The sequence below is a fragment of the Dermacentor silvarum genome, chromosome 1 (genome assembly GCF_013339745.2).
Source record: "Dermacentor silvarum isolate Dsil-2018 chromosome 1, BIME_Dsil_1.4, whole genome shotgun sequence".
In the NCBI taxonomy this organism is placed as follows: Eukaryota; Metazoa; Arthropoda; class Arachnida; order Ixodida; family Ixodidae; genus Dermacentor; species Dermacentor silvarum.
This window is the reverse complement of record NC_051154.1, coordinates 20,879,444-20,905,036: the sequence shown is the minus strand read 5'-3', so window position 1 is coordinate 20,905,036 and position 25,593 is coordinate 20,879,444. Positions and strand designations below refer to the sequence as shown.

General features: G+C 50.9%; 1 protein-coding gene across 1 annotated transcript in view; it reads right to left on the bottom strand.

The window, feature by feature from the left end:
- The window catches only part of LOC119457770 (max-interacting protein 1), an 82,720-nt gene that overhangs the window by 5,903 nt on the left and 51,224 nt on the right, over positions 1 to 25,593 (bottom strand). Inside the window, exons 4-5 of the mRNA XM_037719469.2 lie at positions 22,478 to 22,592; positions 9,913 to 10,096 (exon numbers count right to left, since the gene is read on the bottom strand). Coding sequence (XP_037575397.1) covers positions 9,913 to 10,096; positions 22,478 to 22,592 — 299 coding nt within the window. The remainder of the gene's footprint in view (positions 1 to 9,912; positions 10,097 to 22,477; positions 22,593 to 25,593) is intronic.

Sequence of the window (25,593 nt, the reverse complement as noted above, 5' to 3'; positions counted from 1 at the left end):
TATTTCATCTTGCTCTACAACTTTCTATTGACACTTTGATAATTAGGACTACTCCTCGAGTTAGATAATTAATTACAATAACCCAATTAAATCCCAGTAACGAAAAAATTACTGGAGGCTACTCCCCTGTACGGGAAACAATACGCACTAGGTTTGCTTCGGGTAACGCCGTTCCTCTTTTTTAATATCGTGCTGGATGATAGCTGGGACACCCTGTATATATGTATGAATATACTGATAGTAGGTAAGTAGGTACTGTACTGTACAGTACGCAAGCTCTCCCAAGTAACAAAGGACCTAATAAAGAAACGACAAAACATGAAAGTGGCAAACTCGAGAGATCAGATAGAATTCGCTGAACTGTTGAAACTGATCAACAAGAAGAAAGTAAGGGATATTAGAAATTATAACGTAACTAACCCACTAACCTAAGACCTTAGGTGGACCTAAGAAAGCCAGTGCAGCATGTGGAACGCAGAGCCTGAATTTTCTCACACAATGCTTTCACTGAGGTGCTCTCTCCGAACCACAAAATCGTAAGGCCCAGGCCTCAGCGGTCGCAAAGTGACGGCACCGGCGAGCGCGGATTGGCCGGCCAGCAAGGTGGCGCGGCGCCTTGGCGCAAAACCCGAGTGGGCCCTGATGGAGGGCGAACGACCTCCGCGCAAGGCTTCTTCCATCAATCTCCTTCGCCACACGGTCGCTGCACTTGGCGGCTCGTAAACAAGCAAGTCAGACAAACGCGCCCACAGTGTGTGCCCTTCCCTTTGCTTGCCAAGCAAAGTCTGTGTTGTCACAAGTTCCAGCTCAGAATCGCTCACCGTCGAGTTACCCGATTTGCTCGCGCGTAAGCTTATCGACTGCAAAAAACGAGATACTACTCCGCTATGCTCGCAGGCCAAGGTCAACGTTCTATACATTAGTGTCACTTTTCCGTCCGTTCTGGGTCATGACGTCTGTGTGAAGAAGCAAGAGTTCTGAAACACTTAGAACAACTTAAGCAAGTTGGGAACGATTGATGGTACTGAAAGCGCTTCTTCGCAAAATATCTGGGGTGGTCCCGATAAATGGGCGCCCAGTGGAAAGCATCCTTCCACCTGCGATGCCCCACTCCTGCGTGGCGCGCCGCGGGAGCTAAATATACGGGCTCTCTCGGCAATCGCCTGCAGCCTCAGGGGGAGAAAAAGCGTCCCTGAATCCCCTAGAGCTTCACAAACGGGCCCTGAGCTCGCCCAAAGCTGCGCCATTGGTGGTCGCGTTGGCATGAAGTCACCGTCTCCTCAGCACCGTGGCTAATCACGTCCGCAACACCAGGAAACGTTTTCCACTCTGACCAGCGCCCACGGTGAACTGTGGTACCGCGAGACGTGACAGTCCGTTCGTTCGGCGTCCTTTTAAACTTGTCCGACAGATCCGCGTTTGAGTACACCACTGAACACTGCGATGCAACAAACCAATAAATATCCGCCTTGTCATAACATAATGAACGCTGCAATGCGTTGGGCGACATAACGGAAGCGGCCACAGCTCACGAAAAAAGAAATTCCGTAGGTGCATTCGCGAACGCAATGTGGACCGATGGATATCAAACAAGCTTTTTTTTCCCGTACGAGCGTATTACGCGGAGCCACCCTCTTTGAAACAAGTACCGAGAAAATGCGTTTAGTTCTATGCTATTGCTAGCGCATGATGTCGATTCTAATAGACTATCCCAGCAGATGGTCGCACTCCGTTCCTTTCTATTTACAACCGCCACTTTCAGTGTATCCGCACCGGTACCAGAGACACGAGCTGCGACAGGACTCTTCTGCCGAAAGTGGCGTTACGGCACGCTGGTTCACCTCCACACACTGGAAATGACGTAACACTATCGCTTACTTCCCTTTCGTGAAGAATTGCCGGAGCCTCGGGCTGCACAAGTGAATTCTCAATGCACACTTTCTCCGTAGTTCAGTCCTCAATGCCTCACTCGCAACGCACTTTCGAGCTGGCAACGAAGACACGTTAGCTAACCATGCCCACCGCGATATCTAGTGCGCAACTGGGTACCAGTGCGTGCAATCTGCGCACAGTTACGCAGGCGCTCGGACGTTAGCGTGCTTTAGCAAACGGTTACCGCCATTACATGGGTGGCTGGCGCGTCAACAGCACACTAAAACAGTCTATTTTCGGCTCTCTCCTGCGTTCGCAAACGTCGTCTGCCGCAATCGTGACGCCACTAAAAGTGGGAGAAGTCGCATACACATCGGTGACTAACTTCACGGCGGAGTGCCCTCAGTCACAGCAAGAGCACAGTGATCTGCCTACCTAAGCTCAATGAGCGCACCACCGTGACACGCTCGGCACTGACGGGAATGACGTCATAAGGAGACAATCGTTAAGACACGCTACACTGCTCACTGTTCTGCAGACCCCCTTCCATCTCGTCTAATTTGGCTTCGAGAGGGCTGTATGATGCCACTATATAATGGCCGCGCATAGCCTATGTAACAACCAAAAAGGTTAACGGACGAGCCAGAATCTAAGCCCAGTGATGAATTGAGCTTCTAGCTATCGCTCATAACAGTAGTAGGTATACACCTGCAGCACAAATGACAAAAATAAATGATCCCACGGTAAATTATTTAACGCTGTGTTCCGCAGGCAATGCATGCCCAATATTGCGAAACCTTTCCACAGCCTGACACCATAACTATGTGCCTTCGAAGTGCAACAGACTGTGCCAATAACAATTTTAGTGCTGAATTTAATATCAAGAGAACAATAAAAGTTGCAAAAAGGAGAACACACGTACGCGATTTCGAATGTGCTAAATGAAGTATCAGTCTATTGCGGCACTAAGCCCAACGGCGGAGCAAGCATAGACGCATGCCCCAACAAGGTTCCCAAAGCACCACCTACACCCACAAGCATGCATCAGCCCGAAGGTTCGCGGAAGCAGAAGGTGACAACGCTACAATTTTTGCAATAATGTTTGGGCACTACTCCGAGAGCCGCACAGCGCCCCTCGTGGCGATGAGCTCGACCACCTTGGTGGCGGTATGGACAGAATTTTTGTATTCCGACTAGGATATCTCCGCAAGCCGGTCCCGCAGAGGCGGACCGTGTAGGCGTGGTGCCGTGGGGCCCACGGCAGCGTGCATGCGAGGCGGCTCCCCGACGTGACTCAGCCGCCCCCGCCGCCGCGCGGCATAGTCGAGCCCCGGGGAGTTTTTTCCTCTAGCCGACAGAGGTGCATTGCCCCCGCGCGCAACTCGAGTAGGGGGAGGCTTTGTCACCGCCGCGTACGACCGGCAGGGCATCGCAGCGCGACCGGCACTTGGAAAAGTGCCCTGCTCCCCGCCACCGGCGATTCATGAGCATTGGGTCAACAACGCCGCGGCGAAAAGAGAAATACGAAACACGCGCGAAAACCGTGCAAGCGACATATCACGCTTACCAACGGCTTGCCAACGCCAATGGCAGGCTTTAGGGCCAGAAGTAGTGCACCAATGATTTTGCGCAATTTCATCACTGAAATGCATTCTCGAAACAAAGTAATTAGAAGCAGGCCACTTTCGCGTGACAGCGACGCCCGGATCACGGCCGTTAGGACGTTGGGAATATTATTTTTTTTTCTGCCAATGCGCACAAGCACCAGGGAACAACGTGAAGCACATGGTATAGCACTGCCTCCTGTCAGCGCGATCACACAGCGTAAGTTGCCTACGGCAATCCATGAAAAGTTGTCGCGCGTGCCCTAGAACAATGGCGCAGCAGTGGCATCGCAACCGTCACAAGACCGAGTGGCTAAGCCCGTATCCTAAACCCTCAAGCCTTTTCTTAGAATCTGGACCAGGTGCCAAAGTAAGCAGTTTACGCAATGCGAACGTCCGACGCTCTTCATCCCATCGCCGGTGCTGGAAGTAATTTTTGCACCGAGCCATTGAGCGGTAACGTGCTCCGCGGGCCTCCGAACGGTCCTCCCAAATATCGCTCGTCGATCGGACGCAGTGACGAGCACGTATATAACCGAGCGTGCCCGGCGCCAAGGTCAGTCGGCCAAGCTCTCCCACACGAGGATGGCACTTCGCCCGGAAACTTTTAATAGCGCCGCTGCGCAAACGGGAAAGATTAGAGGCGGGTTGCGGTGGCCTAGGCTGCAGTGTGAGAGCCCCAAGCGCGGCTACGCACGCCATACATGGCAACTACGGGGCCCGGGACACACACTCGGGCACCAGTTCCAAGACGCAGTTACATAACTTGGCACATGCAGGTGCGCACCGCGATACGGCGAAACTCAGCGTATGTTCAGAGGACGAAATGTTTTATATCGATACGCTATACTCATGCATAGTGGCGACCGACCTGCACGTCTGTCAATCGTCCCTTGAAGCGAGGAATGCATTGCCGATCACGCGCCGCGGTCTATAAGGTGGCATCAGGGCGGGTTGGTCAGGTGTCAGCAAAAAAGAGAGAAGAGCACGGACAGCACAGAAGACGGCGGCTCGAGTCGTCGTATTGTCTATCCCTCCCGTTCGTGTTCTATTAAATGCTAAATTCAGCCACCTTTGACGTGCCGATGAACATGAACAGTCTGGACGACTGGAAAATAGTGAAGCTGCACAAGACTCATCCGTTAGACGATTAGCCCTCGTCATCGTAGTGGACGCATACACGGCCACCACATGCCCCTGCTTGTATACAAGGTGCCGACACTGGAAAAAATTGGAGGACGCTTAAGCTTCGCCTTTAAGAGTGGAACGCAATAGCATTATCGGGCCCCGTTCGCATCGCATTTTTATTTCAGTGGGCATCACTGCAACACAGAACGTGGGAAAGCCAGCTTACAAAGACCAAGCTTACACCGATCCCCTTAAAGTCGGCTTCACTTTTAAACATTGCTGGGAAGACGTTTTTCCAGAGGCAATATAAGTCGTCTTATATTAAAATGTGAAGGCCCTAGCACCTTTTTTTTATTATTTTATTAATTGTTTGCTATTGCCTCGACGCGCGCGCGTGTCCAAAACGCATTAGGCAGGCGAAGTCACAATTTGACCTGCCGAGGATGCGAGCGCCATTTGGATAGCGCTTTCGCAAGTACCCGAGCGGTGCGCACCGTGTTGGTATGGTAGAAATGCTGGAAAAGGGGTTTGTGCTTGAGTTGCCTCGTAACAGAAGCATGTTTTCTCGTACATTCAAATTACAATCCGACGCCACCGTCGTACTTTACCATTTTTCTGACGGATTTCACTGTGAGAAATTCAATTTTTGTTCACCAAAACCCTGCACCACGTGGAGGGCCTGCGCGGCCGGGGTGGTTGGGGATGATTTTCTCCGCCACGGACGCCGACATCCACGCCGACGCCGGATTTTGTGCGACACGGGGCCCTTAACGCTGTCGCGTTAGAACGCGTGTAGCCGGGGCGTAACTGCTGAGATTGCGAGCAGAGTATGTACTTGCTCAGCGATGCACAGCCAAACACTCCGTTATCTTTAGGTAACCCGCTGCGCGGTGCAAGGCTTGGTGGCCTACGGCCTTTTCCTGCTGAACATGACAAAGCTCAGTGGGGCGAGTTGGTGTATCTTATCATAACACAGCGCGAAAGACATGCGGGGAGAGAAGCGCTTGTCCCGTCGCATGTGTCTGTCCGTCCTTGTTGGCGCTGTTCAGATGCTGAGCATGAAGTCGCGGATCCGATTCCTGACTTCAGCAGCCGCATTCCTATGGCGGTGGAATGCAAGAAACGCTCTCTTATTTAAAATTAGGCGCACTTGAAAGAAAAAAAAAACAGTGCGCGAAAAATAATTCGGAGCTTTTCACTGCGGCATCCTTCATAGCCCATTGTGAAGCGTCAGTCACATCCGTCATAATAGCCCATCAGGCATAGCCTATTGTAAGTCACCGCGATAAACATGCTGAAACCGGAAACCTGTGGAACGTGCCTCCGCAGTAACCTATCCATCGAATGCATCATGCACGATGTGGCAGTTTACGTCGTGGTTGAGCATGTCTCGGACCTCGAATACTGAATACAACGACGACGTTCTTGAAGTGAGCGAAAAGAGTCCGTAATTCCGTTTACTGATGGTGTGTCACTGCTGATACAGACTACGCCTGACACCTTAAACTGGACAGAAAGAGCGTGTAAACCATTCCGTCATCAATGTCTGTTACGTCCGTGAATAACCGCGATCAGTGTCTGCTCTCGATTCCGATACGCCTATATCGTCTTATCGATACTTGGTCAGGGAACACAATCACTGACAGTGTGGCTGAGAGGAAGAATTAAAGGGGACCGTGAGAAGTGACGAGACGGAGCGACAGACCAAGGGTGGGAGCCGTTTCTCTGGAGCAATCTCCACGTGCATTTGAACACAACTGCAAAGGAAGCTGGCAAATTGCTTAGCTTTCTGCTCGTGAACTCAGACCAATCGCGCCTTGTGTCTGACGGGGCTTGAGTCGTTTTCCCCGGCTTCATCCAAGCTAGACGTGTCGAAACGTTGCAAACATAGTCAGGGTCACACTCAATGCAAGCGAGCGAACACGTGTTTGGCGGTGTGTCAAGAGGTGAGCAGCGTTGTCTAGAACGCGGTAACGGCGGCTTCCGGGGCTCTCCGGAGCCAGCCAGCGACGTCTAACGGGAGTTGCTGGGCCCAAACGTACCCAGCACCTACCGTTAGACGTCGGACCCAGCAGCTAGCGTCAGAAGTCGCTGGCTGGCTCCGGAGAGCCCCGGAAGCCGCCGTTACCGCGTTCTAGACAACGCTGCTCACCTCTGTACATGACAGATTCATCGCGCGCGGAGGCCTTCAGGCCGCGCCTGAGTTCCGCCCTACTTCCATCTGCACTCACAACACCGCAAGCGACACCCTACACCTGCTGGGAAGCCGAGAGCGGCCGGCTAGGAGCATTCGTGGGGCGCGAGCAAACATCTGCAGCTACAAGAGGCTTCGTTTAGTAGTCGATCACAGATACTGTCGCTTTCGAAAACCCTTCAAAAATTGCATTCGTGCGCATCATCAATGGCCACAGTAGCCTGGCTAGATCCCTTTTAAAGGTACAGTCTGGCGATTATTAACTGAGAAAAAAGAAAAATGTACAAAGCTGAGCAGGCTTTTGGCCCCTCTTGTCTGGCTAAAGTGTCGGAGTGTCGGCGCGGCACTTGATGAATAATAAATAAAAGCGTCGCACATGCGCGCTCAAAAAGTCCGCACAGCGAAACGCGCTTGGCACTGCCGTTTCGCCGAGTTTTACTCTCTCTCTTTTTTGCGTGTTGTCGAATTCATTTAGCACAACGGGCTTCGGAGACCGGTTGTACCATTGCAATGTTTAGCGCCAGTCGTGTGCGAGCACCATGTCGAGCACTGCAAGTCTCCTTTTTCTTATCGACCAACAAAGCTTCTCATTCACTCGCTCAACATATAACCTGACACACTTGTCGAGTGTATCAACTAAGCTAGTTTGCGATCAGTTTCGTATCCAAGAAATTGCGTATATATATATATATATATATATATATATATATATATATATATATATACACGTTTTGGTGGTCGGTTGGTGTTTCAAGAAATAACATTTAGTTCTTTTAGGAGCAGGAAAGCGCGGGCACTCGACATCAAGGCAAAGAGCTGTACAGAATCGGCGACGAGCAGCATAACAAGGCACTTCGCTGCGCAAACTGGCCCATCGTACAAACACGATGGCGCGTGTGGTGCCGGCCAATCGCAGTGCGTAAGATACGACGAAGGAAAGAAGAAGCTGCATGAACGACCATCCGACGAACAATGGTGGCGGGCTTCACGGGTGCTACGCAGAATAGCGTATCAGTAAACAGACCAACGATACGGCAGCAGACACTGCGAGCGCCCAAGAAAGCAACTCGTCTGTGCCAGTCGGGTTTACACGCAGGGTTCAACCCTTGCGCCTGCACATGCCCGCGATATTTCGCTAGCCTGAGCAGCCATGCAGTGTTTGTGTTAAAGCGAACAAAAGGTTCTCGCCCCCTTTTCTCTTATCCGGTAGAGCAGCGGACAAACAAGAACGTAGATTACCGCGGAACCTTTCTACTTCAACCGCTGCTACACCACAGCGCTGTAACGGCGGTGCTGGGCCGGCCTTGGTCTAAAGGGTGCAACGCAAGAACGTGCAGAACGAATCAACGCAAAAACGAATTTTCGCAGTATTCGTCCGCGGTTCGATTACTTCTTTATTTATTTGTTGATGAGGTTCAATGTCCCAGAGCAACACAAGGGCAATGAGAAAGGTCGCAGCAGACAGCTCCAGATTAATTATGCCCACACGGGGTCCTTTATCGTGAAATCTAAGCTCGGCCCACGAGCGCCTCTGCGTACAGGCCCCGACGTAATGCGGCCGCCGCGGAGGGGTATCGATATCGTGTTCAACAGCGGAACGCCACACCACCACCAAGCCTCTGATCCACCAAGGGAATGGGCATTTCGCCTTGCACACATTAAGTATCACGGAAGAGGGTGAAAAAAAAATAGAAAGAAAAAGAGCTTGCACCCTGGAATTGGGAGGACCGTCCGTGTCACGGCCCACATCTCTTGAACAGAGGCCAAGCACAAATAAATAAATAAATACATAAATAATTAAATGTACCAATAATAGCAAAAATAAAGCTATAGGCGGCAATGAGCTGATTGTAAGACAGCAACAGCGCTGTCTAAATGAGCAACAGCTCTGAATGAAGACTTTACAGACGGTTACGTTCACCAAACAGTAACCTTTAGTTAGGAACCTAAACGACGCCCCAAATAGGGAATTTACAATCACGTTCGTCAAACACAGCTTCATGGATCTGCTTATGAAAATAAACAAGTTGAAACAAGACGCCGTAGACCCGAGCACGAACCGCGAGCGCGCACAAAACGGGAGTTACAATCAACCAGAGCTTACATACGGAGCCAAACGAACGTGTTGCAGCACACCGTCACATGCGCGTGCAGCAGCAGCATTCCATGGCAAGGAACAAGTGCATACGTCGCCTCACACCGATTACAGAAAACGGGTCAAACATATATCTGAGGCCAGCAGGACAGAAGAGCGGGAAAAACGATCAGATTAAACAAAAAAACAAAAAAAAGGAAAAGAAAAACGTGCTGGTGATAAAACTTGCGGTATAGTGTATGCCGTCGGTCCCACTCCAAGGATGAGTTATCGCTTTCGGCCCTTTTTCTATAATCGGTGAGGCGTGATGTGCGCAGTTGTGGTGACCACCCGTCGGGTGTCGTCGCTGCATGCGCTATGTGGTTGTGTGTACAGGGTCGACCACATCTAAGGTGAACACCCCATTAGTATTCAAGCCGGTAAAACTTCAGCGTTTATTCTACTTCACGAGTGAAATGTTCGTTATACGATATGTAATCATGGTGTCGATATAAAGACAACAATTATTTTTTAAAATTATGCACTGAACATCAGCTTATATGATGTCTTGAATACTAATGAGGTGTTCACCTTAGATGTGGTCGACCCTGTACATTCACCATTACTTTCGCTGGGCGAATAACTTCAAAGGAATTGCGAGACATATTTCGAGAATGCGGTTGTCTTCTCAAAAGATAGGCTATAGGCGGGCGTTCGAAGGGACGAGAAGCGCGTCAAACCTTTGTTTACTCTTCTCAGACAACGATATGCGCCCAATTGGGTTCCACAAGCAATAGAGGAAACTCCTGAAAAAATAAGCCATAGACGCCAAACAAACAATGACGCTGCTGTTTTGTTGTGACTTGCATCTTTGCACGGTGATTGACGCGACATCGTTGAACGCACGAGGCCGTTTCTCGAGTATACGTATAGCTTATGCGTATCCGGCCTTTGTGGCGCAGCTTGAAGCGAAACCGACAGAAAGGTTCGAAGCGCGGGCCGAGCATCGGGGACTCGCTGCGAGGAGCCGGTTGACTGACCGGTTTCCGAGGTGGACGAGCGCGACGACGATGATCCGGAGCTGCACTCGCTCACGCTGCGCCTCTTGTGGCTGGGCGGGGAGGAGCAGCCGTCCAGGTGGTGCAGCCGCCGCTTGAGGAACCTCTGCTCGCGCATCAGCTGCTCCTTCACCATCTGACTCTTGCGATCCTTCTCCTCCAGTGTCTGCGCAAACACAAGACCGTCATCATCATTAGCCTATCGCTCCCACACTACGCAGCACGAAGAAATTACAGGCTGCTTGTTCGAAGCGCAGTGCCTATAGGGTCACTTTGCACACAGACGCGTTCGACGCCGAGAAACTTGTTGCCCCGGACATTTCAATAGGACATCTACACAGCTGTTTACATCTCCGAGGAGGTGCAGCCGCAAATGTTTTAATAAAGGCACATAACATGTCTACGTCGAAATTTTATCTCTGAAGCAAAAAAAAAAAAAAAAAAAGAGAGAGAGAGAGAGAGAGAGATACATATATATTATGGAGTATATCATACCAAAGCAGCTCACAAGCTAGATGAGACGCCGTGGTAGCGCCTTAGGATTAATTTTGAGCTCCTAGAGTTCCTTAACGTGCACCCGGAACACGGTGCACGATCGTTTTTTGCATCCTGCATCCACCAGAACGCGGCAGCCGCTGCCTGCAATCGAACCCGCGACCTCGTGCTCAGCAGTAGTACGTCACGGCCACTGGCAGGCGGGTAGGTCGCAAGTAGCATCACAAGTACGGAGCCGGCCAGGCGGCGCCGACGAACACGCTCCCTGTGACGACGGGGCACTCAAGGAGGCGCCAGCCGCATTGACTGCAAGACGAAGAGCAGGCTACCAGGCGATGCGCCCGCGGCGCGAGAGAGAACGTGCGACTCAAGTGCCCCCCTTTTCCCAGCTCTCGTCGGTGAAACAAAGGCCCGTCCGCTATAGCGGCTGCGTGAAATTTGGCGCCTGCCACCGGGAACACGTTCTCCGGATGCCTGCGAACCCGAACGCCCTCGATATGCCAGAGTGTATCGAGAGTGCCTTTATCCATTTCTGGCTTGCATCAAAGTGCTCCGGTGGTCGCCTGACATCCTTTCGCGATGGCACACAGCTAACCCTGCACGGAGGACCCGCTGACATTTGCGTGGTGGTGCTAGCGAAAAATCCTACGATATAGTGATTGTTCGTATGAACCAACGCCACTTATATCAGCCTCCATTAATAGATGGCAAGGACGGTGTCCAGGTGCCCGCCTTTGACAAGTTGCCCAAGCGACAGGGATGAGCCCCGGTCGTGCTGCACAACAAGACATTTCAAGACTAGCTTGACACCACGTCCTCCAGTGGTGCCGGCCTTCGCTAATGCCCGTACCCTTGCACGTACTCGCGCAACGTAGTACGTTGCACCGCGTAAGGTACCGCGTAAGTTACACGAAAAGCCGGCTGCCAGAGTGCTGCTGCAGTGATGGCCAGAACACGAAGGCGCACGTGGCCCCTCGCTTTCTGCCACGAGCGCAGCCAGCGGATGATGGCAACATTCGCGTCACGAGCAGCCGCTCCTGACAGAAACGGAGCTAAAAGGGGGAAGACCTGGCGAACCTGGTTCGAAAAGGGGCACCGGTGCCTCCCGAACACACCCACGCCGATCACAAACCGGTTTCGTGTCGACTTTCCATCAACTGGAGCGCCCGAGAACGCGTGCGCGGACCTAGCATGGATGTGGCAGGGGGTGGCACGCGTACAGCGCGGTCAAACAACAAGCGAGCAATGCCTTTCTCCTCCATTGTACTCGCCGGAGGCGCACAGCAGTGCGAGAAGGAACTCTCCGGTTCACAACGTAGCAACGGTTCGTATCAACCCCGTCAAGACCACGAGGTTCGGTGCGTCCAAGACAAGGACGTCACCACGCTCCCGTGCGTCGTTACTGTGAATATCTGAGTAATCTCACAGTGGGAAGGAACAAAACAAGCGTTACGTTCAGGTAAACATCTCGCTGCCACAGTACTGCAATAATGCACTTCCCTACTCATCCCGTACGACATTGAACACACTCACAAGTATTTGTACCCGCTTGCCGAACACACCCTTTTTTTCCGGTCGCGCTGGAGCAAGCGTCAAATTCTAAACCACAGCATTCATATTCTGCCGTGGTGCTTGTGGCGGCTTTGCAACACGCAGCAGGAGACACTGCACTTAGATGCCGGAACATACAAACGGAGATCGCGTCCCCATTGCCGTGCACAGCATTTTGTTCAGACTCCCGCCAGAAGCCACCGACCATGGCGTGTTCCCGAGGACCTGCACGCGACGCTGCACCGCACACTTCTGTGGGGTCGATGCACGCACCACCGCAAGCAGCTTCGCCAGTCAACATGCGCCGGGCGCGTGTCCCCGTAATCTCGGCAATGGTCCGCCGAGCAAGTTGAATCGTTGAATTGCCGCGAGCCGTCTTGCAACGAAAGAAGCAGTGGGGTGGGGGAGGGGGCACCGCGTCCCCGGGTCGCTGTTATCTGGCAAGCGGCGACGGACCGACACGGAAGGCCCCTCGGAACGACACAATCTCCGCTTGTCATCGCGACACGCCAAGCATGCTAGATGATACACCAGTGAATTCAGAATAATTCCATTGCACGCGACGCCGGCATCCTCGTCCACCAGCATTGTCCTTCCTCGCAGGGGTGACGGGCGCTGTGTAGAAGCCGTGCGCTTTTGTCTTGCTTTCGTATGATAGAAAAAAGAGGATAGAAGAAAAGGAAAAAATAAGAGCGCCTATTTTGAAGCACCCTGATTCTCTTCAACTCCGGCTTACCTACAAGGCAGCGAAACTCAACGACACAAGGTGCCGTACACGTCGCAGCTTGAGAAAAACGACGCTAGCGCCGGCGAGTGACGCACATCACGAGTGCGTCACCACTAACGGTTTTAGCCGTAAGTCCGCAACTAATGTGTCGCGGCTACACGGGACGCTCCAGACGCCTTGGACCAGCCTATCAGAAACATGAGGCGTCACAGCTGTGGACATTTCTCTTTTTCGTCCACCCCCGAACCGCCTCCCAGGCCGTTATCAACACCAGATGCAACTGTGTACGATGCAAGGCACGCGCGTGTTGAAACTCAATTGAAGGATCGCGATTTACGACCAAGTATAAACTCGGAACAAGAATGCTTTTACGACTCGGCGTGCTCGCTCCGTGGACGGCGGGGGAGCCCCGCGACTTATCGTTTCCAGGCGGCGGGTTCTTTCACCGCGGCGGCGGAAGGCCGCTCTCCAAGGCGCGAGGCAACGACTTCCGAATAAACTCCGCTACAAGGCACCCGCTTCCCAGGAAGCAACGCTCCCTCGCACACAGGACCCTACGCCGTTTTCGCCGTCTTTCATCTTTCGGGTTCTCGCTATCTCTACGCGAGCGAGCACGCACGAAAGACCATTTCCCGGCGCCACGCGGTATACAGCGCCGCGGACTGACACACAAGCGGTCACAATTGAAAGATAGCAGGCCCCCAAAACCTGCGCCCTTTCCTACGCAGCTACGGAGAACCAAGCCTGCTAACAACCCTCCAGTTACAGAACGTACGGCCAACACTCCCTTTAAGTACTGGCGCGCGCGTAGTACGTACTATTGCGCTCAGTATGAGCTACAACGCGCGCCCGCTTTGCCTCGCGCTCTCGTAGCTCACATTGAGCGCGATAGAACACCGGAAGGGTGTAGAAACATGCAGCAGCGTCGGTGGCTACATCTTGTGACGCTGCGCTCAACCAAAGCGCGCACAACTTTTATTGTAAAACTTAAGTGATGGCACAAACGTCGGGTGCGACATAATCACCACCAAAGTGCTACAGATTTTTTTTTGTTTTTTTTTTATTTTTTACAATAGTGGTGCAACGCAAGAATGCGTATGGCGCGTTATGGTTCATGGCTTCAGAGAATGTTGTCACCGGTACTCCTGATACGTCTTTCAGTATAATGGCTACGCCAACATGTTCGAGCAGATGGCCGCACAATCTTTATTAACTGCTTTGTTTTCATCATGCATGGCTTCATCGGTCGTTTCCGGCACAATATGAAGTGTGTAAATGCGGTAACGGTACAACTCAATTCAAATATCTCGAAAAAAAAATAATGAGCGTCATAGTAAGACTGAAGCCACTGCTCCAAAATTCCAAACATTGGCGGCAAAAAACGTGAATCACATGCAGGGTTCTTCAAAACTGCGGCTCCTTTGAACTCGGGCCGCCTCCGGCGATTAGCCTTGTGATGAAACCTTCAAGGGCAATACACAATCCCTCGCACCCGGTGCACTGTTTGCGTAACGGGACGAAGCCACTTTGAACTAGGGCCTTAAACAAAAATATGGAGGCCACACAACGCAGCCCTTCTGAGCGGCAGTTCTGGAAGAAAAAGAGTTATTTTCAAAATAAACTTGCTCGAAAGCTCTAAGTGCCGGCTCTCGCTCCTCAGTAGCAGCTACAGGGCTAACTTAGCAACGGTCAGCAAAACAACACGTCGTTGAAAATAGAGCGAGCTTATTTCTAGGCGACGGCACCGAGCAGACCGAGGCCCGGGTCGATGACATGCTCGGTGGGCACTGAATGTCCAATATTCGAACGGCCAGCAGTGAAACACAGTAACGTAAAAAGTGAAGGCACGCTAGAAGCAAGCAACAGCTTGCACCGGGTGCATGCGATCAACTAAAAGGTCCGATTGCATTCTTTCCCTGGCGCAAGCCATCGTCACAAAACACCGCAGTACATATTGCGGCGCTAAATGGTAGGGGCAGGAATGTGCCTGCACAGAAAAGCTTATGCCCCTGCCCGTATGTGCCTTAGCGCTCGGGTGGTGTGCAAAGGAGAACTGTGAAAGGCAGCCGGCTTCACCGAGTGCGGGCAGCAGTGCCGAGGCATTCCAGCGAGTCCGCCATTGCACCACTTGTCTACGCAACCCCGATCACATTCGCTCGTTTACCGCAGAAGCCGCTGTAGCCATTGTCATTCAGCCTGGCCAGTCTAGCTCGGCGACAGCGAGTCACGTCCTACCACTACACACTAATGGCAACACGTGCAGTGGTGAGCCCTGTTAGGGTGAACACCTCGTTAGTACTTTTTTATCGGCATCATCAATAGGCGTCGTCGCATTCGGCACATTTCCCCCTGAAGTAGAAGGTATGTTGAAGTTATCCCAACTTGAATACTAATGAGGTGTTCACCCTAACAGTGCTCACCACTGTACCTCGACCGGACTTCGTGAAATACGAGGCAAGAACTGGACCTGACAGGCTACGCTCACGGTGGCTTCGACAAAAGCGGACACAGCTCATGTTGCCCTTGATTAGCTACTGAAATATGCTTTCTCATACTTTAGCTGCCAGAAAAAAAAAGAAAAAAAAAACGTTGCAAAACTGTGCAACACAAGGGAACCAAAAGCTCGCTTTCTTCCTTTTTTTTTTTTTTTTTTCTTTTTCCGCAATCGTGCCTTTGTTTAAAAAAAAATACAAAAATACCGACGGTGAGGTGCGGCGTGGCACCTTTATTGTACGACATGATGATTATGGTGATTTCATGCTTCGCCCATTGTAACGGGCAGGTGTGTGAACACCCGCGTAGCGGTGGTGACTAGTCAGCGCAGTGCTACTTATGAGCGCAATTAAGCATGCATGGACAGGCCTCAGGTCTCCGATGTGGAGCAACGCGCTGCTCAAAATAAAGCAATAAACAACCAGAAATGATTTATTAGCTCTTTTGCTGTTGGCGGTCAAAAGATAAAAATAAAAACCATGTTTGAACGCCTTGATTTTTTGCGATATGTTGTTAACATGCCGACACGTCGTAACAGAAGACTACATCATCATTATCAGCCTACTATTATCAGTGTACTGCATGACCAAGGCCTCCATCTCTAATTACCCAAGTCTGCCTGCCTGCACATTTCCCAATCTCATCGCAGCGCCTAATCCTCCGCTATCGTCGACGTTTCCCTTCCCTTGTCACCCCATTCTGCTACTCTATCAGACCATCTGCTCTGCGCATCTCGGCGAGAATACGATAAACGTTGCTCGCTAACCCATACTCCCCATCCCGTTACACCCATGACTTGCCACTCAATCACTCGCGGCGCGGTCCTTGCTGTTCTAAAAGTTTCGGCCCCAAAAGCTACCTTGAGAGTGCTGGCCATTTGCGATCCAACCCATCTTTATTCGTCTGGCAATTTCATTATGATATTGGTCCCCTGTAACATCTTGGCCACGATAAAGGTACTCCGCAGCTTCAAGAGGCTGACTACCAACAATGAATAGAAGGCATACGAGCGCTCAATATCACGATCTAACCTTATAAGCATGTTTGTACCAATGAAAGTTTTCGGTCTAGACGAGATGACAGAAATGAAAAGCGCTTCGTCTCAGTTATCTGTCCTGAGCTCCCTTAAACAGCTTGTGACCCACCTGGCCATCGCACGCAACGTAGCCCGTATACTTTTGACCAAGAGTGTACGTTCAGGTTTGGCCGAGACGCAAAGGCAAATATAGTGCACATTTTCTACCAAAACGTCGCATATAACGAAAATGAACTTTTTAGTTTATTACGTTAAAGACAGCACCTAATTTCGGCACCGTACATATGCAACGTCGCTGTCCCACATTTTTGAAGCTCCGGCTCCATCGGCACAGAAAATTGTCCACGTATATAGCTACGCCAATTTGTACGTTGCTATACGAGTTGCGGGATTAGTTTCACAGAAAAATACTGGTCAATCACGAGGCGGGCCCAGGGTCGAGCCCCGTGCCGCGGTATGCATTTTTCAGCGTTCCAGCCGTCATGCGAAGTAGCCACGCTCCAGGTAACGCAGCTTGGGCAAGGTATACACTGTAAAACAAGGCTCCGGTTATATGATTGTTGCGCCATCCACTTATATACGCTGCGGTCGCTGACCCCAGACGGCCGAAGCTTGCACAATCGCTTCAACGGAGAAAAGAGCGATACCTTTGTTCCTTTCCTAAGCTATTTTCGCCATATGCTAGAGGTCAGTGATACGCCCACACCTGTTCTTGAAAGCAGTGTCAGTTTTCGCATCGAGAGGATGCCGTTAAGGGGAACAATCGTGGTGGCATCCATGTTTATACTAAGTCGCTTACCAAACCGCAACCGCGATTTCGACGATGTGGTTGCAGGTTGGCAACGTCGTGCACACTGAGGCTGGAGCTTGTCTGATCTTTCGCATCACCTTCTGGCAAACGTTTACAGCTTTCCTGCCGCGCAAAATGCGCTCTTTTCGATGACGTGCTTCTTTAAGCGAAGTGTTAATGCAGCGTTAAAAGAAGCCCCGACTACCTTTATTTTTTTATTTTTTTTTAAAGACTCAAAAACACCTTGTAACGAGTTTGGTGCCTCCCCGGAATATATCAAGAAAATGTTTCGAAGAGACCTAGTAGGAGCGCAGCTACTATACGCGCAAAACTTACTTTTCTGATCGCCCCTCAACGTACTTCATTTTGACGGAGCGGGGCGGCACCCCGGCCACACGTTTTAGTCCTCCGATTCGCGGTTCGTAACATCGTTTGTACAGCGCGCCAATCGAATTGTCGAATTAAAAGGTAGTGTAATTAGCTATATTTGTTACGCTGCTCGATGAATTGGCCGAGGCACCATGACGTAATTACAGTCTCGACGGCTATCTAATAAAGCAATAAAAACAAGGCAAAATTTTCCTGTGAGTACTCCTTTAAATTGCGTAGAGCAATCTTTGACCCTGGGAAACAGAGGTCGCATTTGGTACCTTTCACAGAAATTTGGCGACTGCCGCTGCGTGAAAACGGCAGCCAAACGGCGACGGGGGAGCCGTAGCGGCAGCAACCCTTTCTGTCAACGAGGAAGGTGTCGGACAGACACCGCGCCGCTCCATGGGAACAACCATCCAAGACGCATACCTTCACCGGATACGCGTATATAACATGAGCCTGCCCTGCAGCGGCTATCGGTCAATAGGAGCCGTCTATGGGAATCTTGCATATGACGACATATGCCAGTCGCCGGCAGCTTCGAAACGCGTAAGGCGAAGTCCTCTGTTTGAAAAGAGGGCGTTTGAGAAAAAGGTTACATCGCGCTCCGCTCGTGGGTGCGGGATCCATTTCTGTAAGATAAAATAAGGTTTCCTCTGGTTCCTCTGGACGTTTAATTACGATACGGACACTCGGGGATCATTCGCCGCTCCGGCATTTCATTTATAACCTCCTTTGACCAGCACTGAGGATATATAGTAATTGCGCCGACGATATATAAACTCCACGGGCTGCGCACGACTACAAAATTTGTCTGAGATGTTCACATCTGCGCATGATATGTGTTTTCACATCAAGCCCGAAGGGTGATTCAGTGCCCCTTTGAAAACAAGCCCTCGACAAAAGCGCGACTCATGGTAGCGAATAAAACCTATGAGGCGACGGCATCATTGATTCTATCGAAACATAATGGCAAAGCGCATGTTATCTATAAATACAATGCTCCAATAAATGCGACCTTGGCGTCGGTAACTTGACGAATGCGCTCGGTGGGCGAGTGGTTTCCTCATGTGCTGCCAAAGAGATACGCTGCTTCTACACCCCTTTTGTTTTAATGGGCCTGACGGCGCGCCAACGTCTCCTGTCGTGCATTGTGTGTATGTCGACAAAACTGACATTTCCCTCATCATATGTGTATGCTCTGAATACAGCACCAGCAGACTATGTATATAGTGTGCTGGTGCTATATATATACAAGTCTGAACTCGGACGCAAGCCGCTAAACGCGGGCTCTTAGTTGTGCAGCCCAGTCCTTAATATATACCTTCTTAGTATAGGAAGCTATACTAGGAAGCTTATTTTGATAGGGGCGCTAAGTATCTCGGGTGTGAGCATAACGCGGCATTGTGTGCACGCATTGTGTGACACATAAGCGCCGCCGTGGCAGCGGGGTTGCGCTGCTAAGCATGAGGTAGCGTGTTCGATCCCGGCCGCATTCCGATGGGAGCGGAATGCAAAGACGCTCGTGTACCGTGCAAGGTAAATACAGCTGGTATATATAGCGAAGCTTCCATAGAAGCCCATACGTTCAAAACATGGCGGCTTATCGGTGGTTCATGGGGCTTAGCGCCATCTGGGTGAGGGGGGAACACTTCCGGCGGAAGAAAAATAATTTGACGTCATATGCGTTAAAAACAGAAGTGACGTCATTTTGTTCTCATCGGAGCGGAATTTGTTTTCGGAGGCCTGCCATTAGAGCTGTATATTCAAACGCCCCGCCATTCGACTAGATGGGCGTTCCGAGCTTTCAGCGCGGAAAGCGATGCAGGAAAAGGTCAGCCGTACGGGTGTCGAAATCGCATCGCTGCACAGAACATACTTTCTTTGTAGGCCGACGAATGCTTTGGGCGTATAGATTGCGTAGAGTGCTCGTCCTTTCGTCGGACGCCAAGCCCGTCGGCCAGCACTGTCACACGAAAACAACTAAAGTAAACAAATATCTGACGGTCGCAACTCCGTATACTTTTGACTGCACAGGTCAAGAAACAATAAAACTACCCGCGTCACCTAATTCAGACAAACGTCGACATGCAAAACAACACATATGAGAGGGGCGTATAGTAACAGGTGAACTTTACGATCGAGCGCGCCTTTCCACGCACTCCAAGCGCTGCATTGCATTGCAAGTGATAGCGGCGTCAACGCCCGCCGCAATCGATGGGCGCTGAAAAACGGTATTTATTGATAATGATCAAGTAAAATAGAGGTGTATCTTCTTTTCTCGCCATGCGTATATAAAATGGATTAAGAATTGTATTTTCGTCGAATGAATCTAACTGCGTCTCGCTTTATTTAAAAAAAAAAAACGCCTTTTTATTTCCCAGTGTTTATTCCCTCCAAACATAGTCGCGCTTCAATCGCTGCAACCATAACCACCCTTGCTGATGTCGGTGACAATTGGTTCTGAACCGCTTTTCGCCCGAAACTTCGCGACCCATAGTATGTGGATCGACCTTGTACCGTGCATTGCGACCCCCTGGTGGTCAAAATTAATCCGGAGTCCCCCATTACGGCGCGCCTCATAATCAGATCATGGTTTTTGTCACGTAAAACCCAGAAATTATTATCATTAGATCGTGATGTTGGCATGTTAAACTTTTTATTATTTTAGAACACAGAATACTCTGTGTGGGCGTGTCACGACAGAGGAGTGACACGTGCTTGAAGCAGCAGCGGTCATCCACCGCGAAGGGGCCGCAATGATTGATAACGCCCTATCGTACGAGCGTTGTCTGCAGCCCGCGTCTTCCTCTGGCAGCGTAGTGCTTATCCTTCTATTTTTACCTTCGCAGGAAACCGTCCCGGTGTGCAGTAACGTAGCACTGCAAAGCTCTGGCGCGCCAAATCAACTGAGCTAGCATGGTGAACACGTACTTTGGACGGCAGTGAAACGGTAATGTACAGCGGAGACGTAATAAGGTATTGACTAGAATTCAAGGGTTTCCAAGCGAATGTCTCCAAGTTTATACGGCCGATAAAACTACTATCCTTACTCCGTATAGCTCTCTACTAATTTGCTATCGCAATTGATGCTTGGCCTTTCGGGCGAAACTGCGACTTTGTGTACGTGAAGCAATCGCGTGTGTGTGACGCGACCATGTTCGTTACGACGGGATCACGACGACGACGGTGGTGGCACAATCTACGACTGTTTCGTTCTATGCGCCATTACGCGAAAATCCGTCGGCGTGACCGAAAGATGGTACCAAAAATTGCCGACGCCAGAAAGAGTAAAAAACAGGTGAAAAATGGTTCTACAAACGGTATAAGCAATGGGTCTACAAAGAGGTTTACAAACGGTATATATAATGCTTTCGCATTCCAACACGTAAGCAGTCTTAAGTCTCTTTGCCGATTATTATCATTATTATTTTTTTACTCCGGCGAAGAAAGGTTACCACCCATTTCATTACGACTTGGGCAGATTTCAAAAGAGCCTAACACAGCGTTTAAAAGCGCTATAGCCGCGTACACAATAGAAGAATAGGATAAACTGGCACATTGTCACTTTTTAAAGCAAACCGTTCGTATGCGATGACGTGAAGCTTGTCAAAAGATGGCAATAAGATTGACTATATACAGGGTGTTTCAGCGAACACTTTCAAAATTTATTTAAGGTTGCCTGTGGCAGATAGCCCAATTCTAGTTAATGATCTTGTCTACTCGAAGCGGCGGACATTACTTGCGCAAAAAATTGAAATGCATAATCGACTAATTATTAAAATTTACTAATTAAGTTTATAACTAATTACCTGATGGCCCATATTGTAACCTACAAATTGTAGCCATGGAGTTCGCAAGGCCCACTTGGAACGAATTCCCGGGATGACACTGCTTTCGAGATATTAATTCCCGAACTTTGCGAAGAAATGCATTGGCGTTCCAATTAGTTTCTTAACAAAACGTCGTTTTATGCATTGAAGCACAAAATTAACTGGAACGCCAATGCATTTCTCCGCAAAGTTCGGGGATTAATATCCCGAAACTGGTGTCATTCCGAGAATTCGTTCCAAGTGGATCCGTCTTGCGAATTCCATGGCTACAATTTGTAGATTACAATATGAGCCATCAGGTAAGTAGTTAAAAACTTAATTAGTGAATTTTATTAATTAGTCAGTTATGCATTTCAATTTTTTCGCAAGTAATGTCCGCCGCTTAGAGTAGACCGGCTCATTAACTAGAATTGGGCTATCTGCCACAGGTAAACTTCAAGAATTTTTGAAAGTGTTCGCTGAAACACCCTGTATATCACACGCGCATTTCACTCCCTACAGTCTACGTCACCGAATGGAAACTGGCGCGTGCGCACGGGCTCTCGTTCGTGCTATGTGACGTGCCCCACGCGCCAGCCGTCTAGAAGTTAGCTCGGGTTGGCACAAGTGAGATATAAAACAAGTGGCCTATAGTGGTTTACAGCATCGGGCTGTTGCGCTGAGGTTCGATCCTACCATCGGACATTTCAATTCCATTTTATTGAGTGGGCCCGAAACAATACGAAAGAGGAACCTACTTCCTACGCAAAGTGTCTAAAGTGAGCCAAAGAACGCTTCGCATCAATAAACATACGAAGTAGTGCCATACCATTCCAGCACGAAATGGGCAGGGAACATATAGAGCGCTTGTTAGAGTACGCTGCTGCTGCGCGAGACTGTTAACGGCATATGTGTCCAAAGTAAAATGATGGCTGCTCTCTAAATACGTTTCCGCGAGCCGTATCGCAACCAACAATTTCTTGAAGCCTGCCTAGGCCATTAGCAAGACTGTTACTCAGGTTCTCCAGCTACTTCTATTTCAGCTGTATACGGGCACGCCGGGTGCACACGCGTCCCGCCAGTCGCGCAAGATCCGCATCTCTCGAACCGGCGTAACACAGCCAAGGATACGCCTCGCGAACAGTTGGAAAACAGCGCGTTTGTAAGCCAGCAACAGCCACCGAGAGGACGTCAGGGCCGCGCCGCGATAAGGCAGGGAAGCGTTCTCCCCGACCGGAATCGAGAGCGCACAGCTGCTACAGCCAGCTCACCTTGATGAAGACTTTGGCCTTGTTCAGCAGGCCTAGCGTAGTGTGGCGGTTCGCCTCAGGTCCCAGCGGCACCATTTCCTTGAGCTTCTCAAGGCAGTTGCGCAAGTGGGCCCGTCTGCAAACAAAGAATCGAGCACCGCCGTGAGCAACGGTGTCACACATACCGGGAACTCATACAGCTGAGAGCACTAACATTTAACTAGTCGGCAAGGATTCATTATGAGTACAGCAGCGCAAAACACGACAAGGACTGACGCGTCCTGTTTACTTCCTCGTCCTTGTGTTTGGCGCATGCCGTATTCATATTATAACAGGAGATCGCTGAGTGTGGCCTTGGTCCTGCGGTGGACCTAAAATAGGGGATGATCATGATGGAGTACATAAATATATTGCTACAGCAAGGCGTTCCAGATTCATTTGTTTCATTTACACTGCAAAAATAGCGTCGCAATGCAGTCGACGAGATCATATCGAACGAGCTCATTACGCATTTTTCCATGTTACGAACGAAACAGTGAGCACAAAAGTATAGCCGTGTAACGCAGCACGATCTAAGCCCACACATCCGAACATTTCCGCTGTTCGAGCGAACAGCAGGAATGGAAATGAAGGAACGGCTGGGTTTTGGCCCGTGGCCTTCGCGGTCCGTGGCATCATTTAGAACTTCAACTTTAAATAAATGAAGAAAACTATATTGTCCTGAAAATCTATAACCGGTGTAGAATGAGAGCTCATCCGCAAAAAGTGTCCATGAACTGGGCTCCACAGCGTGCCTCACACAGAGAACTGCAACTCCAGTGCCTCACTCGACGGACCACGGATTAGCGGGTTCGAGTCGCTAATCCGCCACTCCGATGAGCGACGAGGCGTGAGAGCCGAAGCCTGGCAGGCAACCGTGCGCTTCCCATTCGGCAGCTGGTCGCGATCGGGGTCACTCGCCGAGCACGCGCAGCCAGCGCGCGCCGCGCGCGCAGAGAAAAATTAAGACGGGCGCGAGGGGGAGCAGTGAAGAAAAAAAAAAAAAAAGATAGAGAGAAAGCCCTTCCCCCATCCCCGAACCCCACGTAAGAGTCGCGTGCTTTCTCTTTCGCGCGCGCGAGCCCCAGTCCCAGCGGTTGATCACAATGGCCACTTCGGAATCCGCATAGCGAGCAGCTGGCGCGCTATACAGAAACGAGCAAGTCTGGGGCCCCGCTAGATGCGTCAACGTAGCGGGGCAACACCAGCAGAAGGCGAGAAGACCGCGAGGAAAAGTGGCACGCGTCAAGGGCACACAGGATATGGCTGCTGCTTCCGAATGCCATTCACCATAGGCGCTATCACTACCGGCGGTAGCCAAGTCCACCGCAACCAATCGTGGTAGACTCAACAGAACCCCGCATTCTTATTCGCAAACGCAGTACCAAAATAAGCTCTCGTGAGGCAAAACATAGCGCGCGCGCCTCTAAAGGCGGCTCAAAACTATTGCGCTTTTAAGAGCTTACAGACACGACAGCAATCGCCTGGAATCGATGGCGTCGTGACCTGCCGCAATCCCTCTAGATGCCGCTCGGGCCTCCCTCCCTCTCCCGTGGGGAGCAGCGGCACCGCTCCTTTGTCACGGGGAGGATGCGGGACTCCGACTTCTTCCCCCTTGGTCTGTTTTCGCAGAAACCCATCCGCGCCTTCTCGACGTGCACAAGTGGCTTCCTTCACTCGTCCCGCGCGCTAATGGCTTCGCGCGAGGGGGAGCTTGCAACGGTAAATCTGCGCCGCAGATCGCAAGGGCGGCCGGGGTGCCCTCGAGGGAGCACCAAAGGTCGCCCTCCCCGTCCAGGTGAACCGGACACCTGGGCCTAACGGAAAGCCCCTCGCTCGGCCTGCCGCCAGATGTCGCCAGTCGGCAACAACGGTCCTCGTCCCACGGAAGCGCGCGCCATGTCGCTGTGGCGCATACAGCGCCCCGCTCAGAAACCACCATCCGAAAAGCTCTACTTGACGTAAAAGATTTTCACTAACAGTGGATCCAGTGTGTGTCACGAAAGTATGCACGCCCGTGACACGGCCAGAACTCCGGAACAGTTACACAGATTTGCAAGGTCTAAGTGCCACCACACTACATTCAAGTGCAATCTCACACCGTCGCAGACGAACATGTTCGCAAGGGCACGCGAAATCCCTGTGATCTGCAGACGACGTGCACCGCTCATTCGCTTCCGCACAAGTCCGCAGCATCAGGCTAAAGTCATGAGGCGCATATCGACGTTCCAATTTTCTCCGGCATCGACAAACGTTCTCTGATGTTTACAGGGTGAGAGCGGTTTACAGGGTTCCGGGAACCCAGTAAAGAACCGGGAGCTGGCCGGCACTGCCCTAGATGTCATCGCAACCCCCTGCAGCCGGGACCCTAGCTAGCAATCATGTTTCATTCGGGGTATGGAAGCCAAGAGAACGTCCTCGGCGTCACAGGTAACACAATGGCGTCGACACGAACGCACGCTGCTGCGCTAATTCGCACGCAAGGGCCTTCTCCCACTGCTTGGCGAGAAGCGGCGACACGCACCAGCGCGCCGGCATCGCGACGAGCACTTTCCGCACGCTTCACGCCGCCATCCACGCACGCCGGGACTTAATAAAGCGCATGCGCTGGTTGTTCCGTGCAAAGAAAGCAAAGCTCGGGACCACACGGAACGCGCTCGCGCGTATTACGGCCCCACAATGGACCCCCTCGCAAGTCCACATCGAAATGGCCGATATTCAGGCCTACACCGGCACACTCACATTGCGACACATATAGAGGCGAATACGTCCTATAAATACAGGGAACGTCCGGAACTGCTCAATTCACCAAATTCAGCGCCACTGCAACCTATAATACAGGCCTTTCAATGCTCGTGTTAGCGCTACGTTTCTGCGACTGGTTATAGCGAAGATATATTTCTTGGCCTTAACTAACGTCCCCTTCATTAAATGCGCATATAACGGCATGGTGTACACAGATGCTTGGGAAACGGGCAGGTAGAACACCTGAGGCCAAAGAAAGATATCAAGCTGTTCGTAAAACTTTTGTGCGATGTCAAGCTGCGAGAATTTGCCCTTCCCATTTTTATCATCCATAAGCAATTTTTGTTACATTT